Below are 12,130 nucleotides of genomic sequence, written 5' to 3'. Positions count from 1 at the left end.
ACAAATAACTTCAAAATGCAACCTTGCATTTATCTTTAAACTATGTCATATGAATGAAAAAAAAAATAAACTCGAGCATTAGGTTTTACCCCTTAAGAGAGTTTTAGAGGCAACAGTTGAAGCAAGTATCTGGAAAAAAAGAGACTTAGGCAGTGCCAAAGAGACTTAGGCAGTCTTATGCTGAAAATGCTGAACACAGTTAACTTTAAACTACACCCAGTACTTTAGGTTATGCCCAAGTGTGTATCGTAGTTGCTGAAAAGTTGAGGATCATTTTTCAGATCATCACTTAAGCAGCTGTTTCCTGGCAGAACAAACATTTAGTTGGAGAATGGCAAATGGACCAGTGAGAAAGAGAAGAACCGATTCTCACAGGGAAACTGGAACAGTGTTATCCTAGACATAATGATGAGGCCAATTTTTTTTTTTTTAAACACCGACTGAACATGTGTGAGGGAGCAGTTGGGGACGGGGAGCGGAGGAGATACAGAGTGATGGTACCATGTTTTTTCCATTGGATTTTGTAGCTAGGCTTTGGGGAGAAGAGTGGTGTTAATGGTTTTATTTTCTGGTTGGGATGTGCCCAAATCCCAAGATCTTGGGCTCTAAAGCTGTTTAGCCACTGAGTGAACTCTTTAACTCCTGTTAAATTTACTGTTTTTCAGGGTGTTTCCTTCCAGAATCAAGTTAATCTTGATCTTCAATAAAATTCTTTGCTAGTGTTTTTTTCTCTTTTCTAGGTAAAGAAATTAAAAGCCTTTGATGGAGATGTATCAAAACTGTCTCAAGCTGATTCCTTCATGTATTTACTAATCCAGGTGCCAAAGTAAGGAGATAGTAGGTTTATTCTGTTCATGATGGTTCTCTTTGGCTGTCAGTTCTAAACCTGTTTGTTTGTCTGCTCCAGTTACGCTCTTAGGATTGAAGCCATGGTGTTAGAGAGGGAGTTCTCACCCTCCTGTGCTTCTCTGCAGGATGACATGAAAATTATAAGACGGGCAACAAAAGGTAATTAAGCATGTTGGGACATGTATAATACTCTTGTTTTTGTTAGCATGTTAATTAGTTTGCATTATGAAGACCAGAGCTTGAATTTCAGGTACCTTCACTATTAAAAGGAAGCTAACTCCCCTCTGACAAATGCCATCAGGGTGTGTCTGGTGAATCTTTGCTTCCAAAATCAAAAATCTGGAGACTTGGCCACACTACCAATGAGTTCATGACCAAAGCCTACAAACAGCGTATCCTAAGCTGACGCAAGCAAAGGTGTCCATGATCAAATTAGGACACATCCTTGTCATTTGAATACAGTTCACTCTTTCATGTATCATGTGTTGCTGTGATTGAATCCCATTGTTAAACTTTTTTGCTAATTTTCAGAGAAAATCACTGTAGAGCTTTCAGATTTCCCTATGTGCAGCTGCCTTTTGAGGCGGCAGTACTGATAGGCTAAAATCTTTACTGTGGAAACGTAATTCTGTTTTATGTTCTCTACATTTCACAATCTTTGAAATACTACGACTGGCTATTCTTAAGCAAATCTGGTATCTTCTGCTCTGTGGGAAAATAACTGATGTCCTAGTTTAATTTAACATTAATGCTGACATTTTCAAATGCCTTGAGTACCTATTTGTCCTATTTCTCAGTATGAAAGTCCTGCTTCATGCTGGTAAATTTTCTGACAGACTACTGGAGCACTGTCTAGACTGCTTCTAGTGGGATAAAAAGGCACAGTAGTCAAAATATTCAAATATGAACACCAGCGCTTAGGATAGTCATTTTTAGTGAAAGGAAAGGGAGAGAAGTCTGGTGTGTTCTTCCCAAATGTGGGGATTGAACTGGTCCTTCCTGACTCAGGAAAATGCCCCTTACTTTAAGCTGAGGTTTGAGTTTGGCCTTTTATTGGGAGCTCTTTGAAATCATTGCTCTTTGTTTTGAGCAACAGACATAGGTGAGGGGAATATGTTATGTATAAAAGCAGCCGCGCCCTATTGTCCTTCATGTCCTTCACCCAGGACCTTTCTGATGAATTCTTTCCCTCCAGAGGAGACACTTTAGTCTCCAGATCCTGCACCAGGCCAGTCATGCAAATCAGGCTGAGCTTCCCTGTCTTCAGTCCAGTTGTGTCATGCGCTCCTCTCCATTTGGTCTTTTCACTTGAGGGCTTGTTGATAGCCTGAAGTTGTTTAGGAATTCTGTCTACTTTTCTATACCCATCTACTCTGTTTCTTTCCTTGTAATTAAGCTGCGAGAATATTTACTTAAATCCTAACGCTGATAACCACTAAGGCTTAGGATGGTCTAAATAGCTTGGTGGATTCTCATCTCGCCTACAAATGGATGTATCTCGTAGTGACGCTAAGCAGGCTCTTAGTATGCAAAAACTTCAGATGTTGCTTTCTCTCCTTGGCCTTATGAAATCCAGTATTCTCTTTTGTATTCCCTCCTCTTTCTTCCCCCTTACTTCCTCACCTATAGCTTGTTAGATCTCAGACTGCTTAATTAGTTCTATGATTTTATCCTGCAAACACTGAAATCCAAAGATACAAGGGCTGTCTGCTTCCAACATGATAGATTAGTGCATTGTGTTAAGCAGTTAAATGTGGGGTAAATTTCAGAATGTGAACTTTGAAACGAAATAATTTCTAAAAGCATTTATACTGCAATCGAAAGGATTCCACCTTTTATTAGTACCTTACATTAAAAACAGCTCACATCGATTTTCTTGCCTTATAGTTGACTTGCAAATTTGCAGTTACTTGGTTTACTGTGCCGTTTGTGTAATGTTGATTTATTAACTCTTAGCAATTTTGAATTCCCGTGCCTTTATTTCTAAGGTGCTATGCTCAGTTACTTTTAAACACATGTTGTTTTCTGTTCATGTGTGGGGTGGGTGAAGAGGTGTATGAACTCAGAACACTACTGTGCATTTTGCAAAAAGGGCATGTGTACAAAGCAAGCTTCCGTGATGGAAAAGCTTTAAGTGGCAGTTCTATTCCATTTGACTCTTTGCTTCACACTGAATATAACTTTGCTAATCATCTTTGATGTCACTGAGGTAAAACAAATGCCACTCTGAGTTGGTGATTATATAGAAATAAAATAGTGATTCATAATGGGAGTGAGATAAGAATGGAAAATTAAAACATTGTCTGATGTCTTCTCAGGCCTGATGGCTAAGTCTCCCTAAAAAGAATAATTGTTCAAAAATCCAATCCTGACAGATGGCAATGGATCCTGCGAGGTGCAGAACATTTGCCTCACACTGAATTTAGTAGGTTGTGAGGACACTTGCATAAGATACTTTGCACATTGCAGGATCAGGCCCCAAATGTTTTGTGAGCTACTGGGGGTTGCCTTGGAAATACTACACTTGCAAAGCTGAAGTCTGAACATATACTTGAGGTTTGCCAACTGTGCTTTTGACTTTGAATTATATAGGACCTTTTTTTTCCCATGACCTTTCAATTCACTGTAGTTTCTTGTTAAAATAAAAATCAATATCTTTAAAAGCTTGATGTGAAGAGCAGTTTGTTAAGTGTGTGTGTATTTGTAAACAATTATTAGACAGCAATTTTCTGCTCCTTACAGAGTTAATGACTTGTGAGGAGCTGCATTCCATATTGCACTTGGTCCTCCAGGCTGGGAATATTATGAATGCGGTAAGTGACATCTAAAATGGGGACGGCTGATCGACCAAACTTCATTGTTAGTATTGCAGTCCATTTATGCCACACACCTCAGCTGTTTCCTTCTTTTTAGGGAGGTTATGCTGGCAATGCTGTTGGATTTAAACTGTCGTCGCTGCTCAAGCTGGCGGACACAAAAGCAAACAAACCTGGGATGAGCCTGCTGCATTTTGTTGCTCTGGTATATAAAAGCTATTTTGTAACTGATGCAAACCTAAAGCCATAGATGATTGACAATATAAGGAGCTATGTGTCTCAGAAAAAGTGGTTTGTTTAAGGCTTTGATCCTCTTCTTTTCTCCTCCTTACACAAAGTTCACTATTTTTTCTATCTCTGGTCACCCTATCCAGAAATCCATGGAAAGCTTGATTTTTTAATCTCATGTAGGAGCTTACCTTCATCTAACTTTCTCACTGTAGCTTATCTCTTACTGTCCTGAATTCTTACAATGTAGAAGTGACTTTTTTTTTTTTTTTGATAAGTACTCTTTTAATCATCCTACTGAATCTTTTCATCAACGGTTGTTTTTTTTCTTTTTTTCTACCTCTGGTGACTGACAAGTATTTTTAAAGCTGCAGCAGACTTTTTTTTTTTAGTTATTTTTCTTTCCTTTCAAACTTTTTGATTTTAGAAGGGAGGGAATTTAAATGCTTCCATATGTGCCTTTGGTTATCTGTGTACAAACTGGCTTAACAGATTTCTAGTCAGCAAACAATGGGGTATTAATTGATGTTTGTGCAGGAAACATTGTATCTGCTCAAACAATAGGCATCAGTAAATTGTTCTTTCCCTAGCATTCCCTATTAATGTGACTTGAGTTCACTGGTATAAGCAGCTATAGCTGTGGACTGTGAAATGGAAGCTCTTGTTTAATGTTTCTAGTTCTCATCCCTGCTTTTCTTTTAAGTGGTGTCCTCTGCTCAACTGTGTTAGGATTGCACGGGAAGGAAAACAGTGCAGGAGACAAAACTTTAAATGCCCTCCCAGAGGCTTTAGAGCTGTTGGACTTAGGCACTTTGGCCTGGTAATGGAATGTTAATGGGTTGTGTGTGTTTTGGTTTTGTTCTGTTTGCTTCAGGAAGCCCAAAAGAAAGATGCTGCTCTTCTCAACTTTTCAGAAAAAATCAGGGATGTTCATGATGCTGCCAGGTAAGCCAAAAGAAAACTGAAAACTTAGGGTTAGACTGTGACTTGGAACTTTTTTATTTGTGCAGCAATGAGGCTCATTCAGAGAAGTCTTGGCACAAAACCTGAGATCTTTACAAATGTTTACTATAGCTTTGAGGGCTGCATTTCCATTTGCTAGCAGAAATATGCCTGCAATGTGCCTTCAGGTGTAAGGTTTTTTATGACACAATCTCCAGAAGTGTTTTGTAGTTTCATCTCTGTCAAATACCATGCTCATGGATGCTACTTTTAAGAGATCATGCTAAAGCACATTCATGTTTTTCTTTAAACCAATTTTCATCTGTCTCTGAGCGGGGTTCAGTGCTCTTCCAAGTGTGGTTCCAGATACAAGTGCTGGCCATGGCTTCTCTTAGATGTGTTTTGATACTTGGTTTGCTTCTCCATTTCTGTCAGGTGGAAAATCTGAAGGATTTGGGGCTCTGTGTTTTCATCTCAACATCTCTAGCTGCATAATTTTAAACCGAACCTGATTCATACCTTGATAACTGTACCTGCCTTTGTGAGATGTTGCGATCTAAAGCACAAACCTGGAAGCTAGTGATCTTGGAGTTCTACTCCCAGTTTTGCTACTTCCTTGCTCCTTGAGCTTTGGGCAATCTATTTACATTATTTTCCCAGCTGTAAAATGGATCCAAGCTCTGCTCTTATATCTGATGCAGAATTAAGTCATGTCTGCAAAGGACTCTGAAATCTTCTGAAGAAAGGAGTGGCCATGGAGTTAATCAGAAAATTTTTGATGGACCACCTGTGTGGCTCTCTGCCATCCAACCCACACACCTTCTTGGCAGTCTGCCTCGTGGCCTGCTGGGGAATGTAGCTTCCCTCGTCATCCAAGCCCCCTGGCAAACTATGGGGGAACAGGCAGAATCTGAAAACTGGTGATATTTTTCAAGCCGTTTGGTACTTTGATCACATTTGTTAATGCTGAAAATCTTCTGTTATAACTCTTGCTGAAATCTATTTGTGGAATGCACTCTACAGGAAAATGAAACAAAATGAAATACATGTCCTACCACTGGGCGTGAGGAAGATCATTATTAGAGACAACTGTCATGTACAAGTTGCTCATAAATCCTTCCAATTAGAGCATGTTAAAACAACTGCCATTATGTACTCTATTTTTTATTATCTCACCTTCTTTCCTTGTAGTCCTTCATCCTCCTCTTTCACAGGCAGAAAAACATAGCCTGTATCATGTACACCTCTTCTCATTTGCAAAAACACCCATCATCTTCCCAGAGCAGGGAGCTAACCTTTGGAGATTAAGTAAGCAGAGAAAACACAACACATATTATATTCATTTATACGTGCTGTCACCATGTTCTGCCATGTGTACTGAGTCAGTCTGCCACACGTCTTCAGCCTTACTGTGTTGAAGTCTCTCTGCTGGTGAATTAAGGGTAGTTTAGGAGCATATGTGCAAAAATTGTTAAGTTTTACCGTTTTGGAAATAGTGGTGCTTCAACTCCAGACAGAGCTCAGTTTCCTTGTGAAGGAAATGTCGTGGCTTTAGGAGTGTTTACCCTCAAAGTGACTGAGGGATTTGAGTGGAAGCTCCCATCGTATGGAAAGTGCCTCTCCCAGGATGAGACTTAGATTACATCAGATGAGAGCTCCTTCCTGTGATCGTACATTTGTTGAGTTCCTTTTGCCTAAAAACAGGAGCAGCTCTGCTGCTGGTATGTGGTAGAAGGATGAAATGTTACAACTGCTGTGTCGAGACTGTGTGGGCTACATTGCTGTGACAATTTAGAAGAACATAACATGCAATTTCATGATGCCTCATGTTATTGCCAAAATGGGCAGTCCTGGCTGACAGTCCCTTCTGACCCCTTTTTGTGCCAGCTTTGGCACTTAAACAGTAATGTAAAAAGATGGACCAAGGAAATGATCCATCTGGAAGCAAATTGTTTTACCTTTCTTTGGGTTAATTTTCAGTTCGCAGATATGGCTGTATTTAGAAGATGAGTGCTAGCACAGGCCACAGGGAGAAAAAAGGAGTGCTTGGGCAGGGTGGCATTGCGCTTTCAGGTGGTAAGGCTGGGTAGGACTGGCTTGAGTTAATTGTGAAACCACACCCCATGGGAATCTTTTCAGTTTGCAAATAAGAAGAAATGTGCTTATCTCTCTCCTAACTTTCGATTTATACTCTGGAAATAGTTCCTGAACAGGCAGGTCTTGTTTAAAAGCCAGCTTGCACCTCGTGTTAAACATCCATTTTTGATGCATATTGTGGCTAACCTAGGGGCAACTCTTTCTCACTGATAAGTATTCTCTGTATATGCGTTTTTTTAGGTTATCCATTGATAATTTAGAAGCAGAGCTTCAATCGCTGTCTTTCAAAGCAAGATCTGTTAAAGACAGCATTCGACGAGACCCGAAACTCTTTTACCAGATGGAAAGCTTTCTGCAGGTTTGTAGGATATCTGTGTTAATGTGTTGTTATCACCTGAATGCAGTAGCATTCCTCAGCTCAGTGTAATTTGTGTGGACAAGTTAATAAAGTGAAGCATTGTTTCAATATGCCTACTCTGTCAGTTGTACGAAGATGTTCCAAATATATGCTGTTTGTCAAGAGTGTTGGAAAGACTGTATTTTTACCAGGAGGGATGTTGAGTGTACATTGGCTGAGGCTTGTTAGGCAAGCGTGTTTGAAGCCTGTGAAATGACTGTTGGAGATCTGTAGTTAAAATATAAAACAATTGGGACCAATCTCTGGTTTTGTACTTAACACACAGATACTACACTTCGGGCAGCTGTGACATTATATTGGATCATGTCAGTTTTTGCTGAGGCTGTGCTATGCATATTAATCCTGATTGTTAGGTGACTGGGGAGATATTGTTAGCAGCTTGCATGCTAAGGGGCTGTTTTCTGTACTAATTTGCCCTTCACACAGAGTGTATTATTCTTAAGCCATACCATTTCTTCTTGGTAGGCTCTCCTTTTCTTTTTTCCTATCGCAGTGACTTCATAAGCATGAATGTGTATAGCACTTCACTTTGAAGCAGAGCGCTTAGCTTTGATGCAAAGTTCTTGGTATTTTCCGGGTGATGCCTGGAGAAATATGTATTATACTTCAATTAAATGTTTTTTTCTGTTTCATACTATAGATAGTTATTAAAAGTGAAAAAGCAGGCGTTGGAACTGGAACTTAACCCACGCTGATTTTCAACTTGCAAGTGTAGTTAATAGTCCTGTAGTTTTACAGGAGATGTGAAGCTGATGAAGAAAGAGGCGGGTCAAGATTGAAATAGCTGTCCTCATTCACTCTGAAATATTGGCTTTTATCCATTGCACCCAGACTCTTTAATGTTCTGTTCTGACATGTTTGGGAATTTTTTTTTAATTTAATAGATGGTTTTACGTAACACTACAACCTTGTTTAGGCCACGTTCCAAAAAAATGTTGGGAAAAAAATAATTTTACAAATACATACCTTACAGAAACGCTTCCGGTTTTTGTTTTTAAATTGCAGATGATAACCAAGCTGATTGAAAGTCAGCTTTCATTATCTCATCCTCATGAATAAATTACTGAAATATGTGGGAGGAACTAATTTTCTATGTATGCTCTTGTCAATTGTCCAGTTTATCTTCTATCCAGTTTTGTTTTTTTTTCTGAACGCTAACAAGTCAGATTTGTTCCTACCCTACTGGCATCATTTGGCAAGTAGCTTTCTGGCAGGTGGGGTTGTCTTAAATGGTCACCAGTACCTCCAGCTGCCTATTCACACTCCAGTGCTGCAGTACAAGAAGTATTTAGGTGATCATGAGGTGGACAGTGTCAGAACAGATTTGTCTGGAAATTAATTTTCTCCCCACATTACTTTGAGTCAGATGTGCTCTCAGATGTGGGACCATGCAAGGATGGGAGTGAATGGCTGGTGATGTAGATCAGAGAGACAGAGGAGCAACTTCTGAAATTCTTTTAAGTAGTTCTGCTGCTCAAAGTCTAACTACAGTCTTGCTGTCTTCCTCCTGACTTTTTTCCAACAATCTACTCCAACCAAGTCTGTATAGCTCTACACTTCTGACTCAGAGCACTACTTTACAGAGATAATTTCTGGATGTCTTAAAATACATTTATAGTATATGTGTTCCCTTACCTGTCTGGCATGAAAGGCTTTTTGGTGGTGGTCTAAGGTCAGCTCAGGAAGCAGTGGATCGTATGATGTATATCCATGAATTTATTCATGATTTTTTTGAGAAAATCAGAGAGAAAGAACTAAACCATTTCAACTGAGTTTAAAGTTGCCAGGAAAATAGGAAAATAAGGCATGAGAGCTTTGTGGGGGCTCCATAGTGGTCCACCAATACAGTCTTTGGTTTTACTCAACTGAGAATTACAGATCTATGTCAGTTCAAGGGCTTTTGAACTTTTGCCTGGTTTGTATCCTTGTCACTAGAATTTACATTTTGATTTATGCATTTTCCTTGACCTTCCTTAATCAATTTATTGAAATGACAAGACGCTTCTTTTAGTTACTAGAAGTTTTCCCTCAAAGTCTTAATTTCCGGGGCTCTGTAACAGCTAGCTTCTAGGATGGAAAGTGATTTTCTTAAATTCTTAATATTTACATCACCTGTTGGGACTTTAATTTTTCTATCTAGTTCACCCTACTGTGTTTTTTGCTACAGTTTGCTGTAAGACATCTAAAAGAGCTTGAACACCAGAAACGGGAATTGCAAAAGGAAGGAAACGCTCTCATTGACTTCTTCTGTGAGGACAAAGAAACTATGAAGTTGGATGAATGTTTCCAGATATTTAGGGACTTCTGCATTAGATTCAACAAGGCTGTTAAGGTAAGCACCATTAAACTTGCAGTAAGGCTGGTAAGCACTGAATGCAATTCTCACTCGTTTGAAATAAATGCTGGCCCACAAGGATTAAGTTATTTGTTTTCTGCCTATGGGACACTTCCTATCTGGTGGTATTTGGTATATTTGCCAGAATGGCTACAGCAAACTGCCGTGGAAATGGTCATCCTGCCCAGCCCGGTATGCAGTCCCACTGCCAACTCATCAGCTCTTGTTCTCTTCTGCACCTTCTGCTCAGGCTGGCCAGACCATTGAGGTGTTCTGTCAGGGTAGCCTGTAGGCCTGCTTGTAGGTGGGCTTCTTCCTCCTCCTTTGGTGAGAAGGTTGATAATTGCTATATGGTATATAACTAACTGCACACCTTGAATTGGTCCCAAATAATTCAAGTATGCGAAGATAAGCATAGGCAAGGAGCAATATTAGCCCTGGTTAGAATTTTGGTTGAGAAAAGTCTGCCTGTCATTACAAATAATTTTTAGGACTTCATAAATAGCATCAATTAGATGGATCCAGAAATATATTTATTTTTTCTGCCTTATGAGATCTGCATTTGACAGCACTTTGCATAAAAGCTTTAGTTTAGAAATGAGAGAACGTTCTTGATTACAGCAAGCTAAGAGGACGTTCAGTTAACATGCTCATTACCCCATTAGCTTACCTACCGTTTACCACCCAAGGCAGCACGTAGTTATGCATGTGAATATTATACAGATATAAACGGTGGTAACTATTGCAGACATTTCAGTGAGAGATGACTTTGTGCATTCATGAAGGACGTGTTCGATTATTCAGGGCTGGGGATTTAATTCATAGTCACACATTACAAGTGGTTGATGAATAGCTATTACTTCAGGGTCCCATGGGGATCTCCCTTCCTCTCTCTGTAGTAAGTAATCACACTAAAATAATGACAAATTAGTCTTTTATTTGTGACTATTGAAAAGATTTACTTATGAGGTATTTTATGTGGATTACCTATGTCCCTACAAATTTAACGGAACAATTTAGAATAGAGACTGCAGGTCTGCTCAATGTAACATGTGGACAGCACAGCCAGCAGTGTGAAAAGATGGCTTACACACGGTAGCCAAGTGCACATATTTCAAACTGTGTGTTAACTCTTTTTTTTTTTTTTTTCAATTTTAGAATATGGCTCTATGTGCTTAAAATAGATTTTTCTTGTGAATAAAATCTCCAGAAGCATGTTTTGGGTGAGGTTAAAATGTTCTGTGTCTAGTATGGAAGACGAAAGTAATATCTACTTACTACTATTTTTAACTATTTCTCTTTACAATGGGATATTTAAAGTTAAGCTTTAGCATTAGGCAAGAATTAATTCTGTAATTCCACGCCTGTGAAAGAAAGCTCCCTGTCACAGACATTCTTCCTGAAAAGCAAGTTTTTTCTTTTTCCTTTCTTAGCTGTTTGGGTTTCTGAGGTCTCTAATGCATCTTATCTTTCACAGCCCAGTGTCACCTCAAATCCACTTTAAGAGGTGTAGATCAACCCATTCATCAAAAGGAGTTTCAGCATTAGGCTTTTGTTTACTGAAAGCTTTCAGGCAACTGTTTATAGTTGTGCAGCTCTTCTGTTGTCACAACACTGGGAAAATCAAACTAGACAGTGCTTCAGACAAATAGAGGTGTGTTTTTTTAAACAGTGTGTCATACAGGCTTGCTGAGGGCAGACTTAACAACATGCTGGAAAATGATGTAATTTTGAATCCTCTGTCAAGACTAGCCCTTTCTCTTCTTTCTTTTGCTACAGCTGTACTGGCTCTAGAAAACCAGGTTCTCCATTTCAGAAAATAACCTGGAAAGGTCAACTGAAGTTGCACCTAGATTAAATCTGAAGTGTAGAGGTGACACTTAAAATGTTGACGGTCATAATAATCCACTGACGATGATTTTATAGCAGAAAGGTGTTCCTGTGTTGTCTTTCAAGCACAAACTGCTGCCTTCTAAACCAGAACCCAGTAGCTTCGTTAGCAAAATCCCCAGCCTGCCCCGGGCAACTTCTGAGCAGTAGTTACCAATTTTTGAAGTGAACAAGAGGTCCAAATCTGGGATGAAGCATTTATTAATGGTCCTTGAGAGGTGTCCGTTGTTGTCTAAGTAATGATAATGAGGCAGTGTATAAACTTTTTAATTTGCTTTCATGTGGAAGTAGGTAATGTCTTTTCATAAAATTCCCCTTCTGTTATGCTCAAGTTGGAGGTAAGTAGCACCCCGTAGCAACCCCACTTGCTGCTCCAATTGCAGTTGTTGTAATATGGGACAGTGGAAGGAACACACTGACTGTGTGCTCATCAGACGAGTTTGTTGTAAAATATGTAATGCTCAGGTGGAAGTTTACTCACCAGATAAGGCTGCCAACTCTAAACATACCGCGAGCAGATTTCAAGCTCTCCATATATAGCAGGGACTCTTTGAG

General features: G+C 39.4%; 1 protein-coding gene across 1 annotated transcript in view; it reads left to right on the top strand.

The window, feature by feature from the left end:
- The window catches only part of FHDC1 (FH2 domain containing 1), a 32,089-nt gene that overhangs the window by 15,835 nt on the left and 4,124 nt on the right, over positions 1-12,130 (top strand). Inside the window, exons 4-10 of the mRNA XM_032187103.1 lie at positions 741-826; positions 908-1,008; positions 3,592-3,662; positions 3,763-3,870; positions 4,768-4,838; positions 7,173-7,290; positions 9,518-9,682. Of these exons, the coding sequence (XP_032042994.1) occupies positions 741-826; positions 908-1,008; positions 3,592-3,662; positions 3,763-3,870; positions 4,768-4,838; positions 7,173-7,290; positions 9,518-9,682 (720 nt within the window). The remainder of the gene's footprint in view (positions 1-740; positions 827-907; positions 1,009-3,591; positions 3,663-3,762; positions 3,871-4,767; positions 4,839-7,172; positions 7,291-9,517; positions 9,683-12,130) is intronic.

This window comes from Aythya fuligula, chromosome 4, assembly GCF_009819795.1.
Source record: "Aythya fuligula isolate bAytFul2 chromosome 4, bAytFul2.pri, whole genome shotgun sequence".
In the NCBI taxonomy this organism is placed as follows: Eukaryota; Metazoa; Chordata; class Aves; order Anseriformes; family Anatidae; genus Aythya; species Aythya fuligula.
Note: the sequence above shows the minus strand (reverse complement) of the source record. Positions and strands in the feature narration are given on the sequence as shown.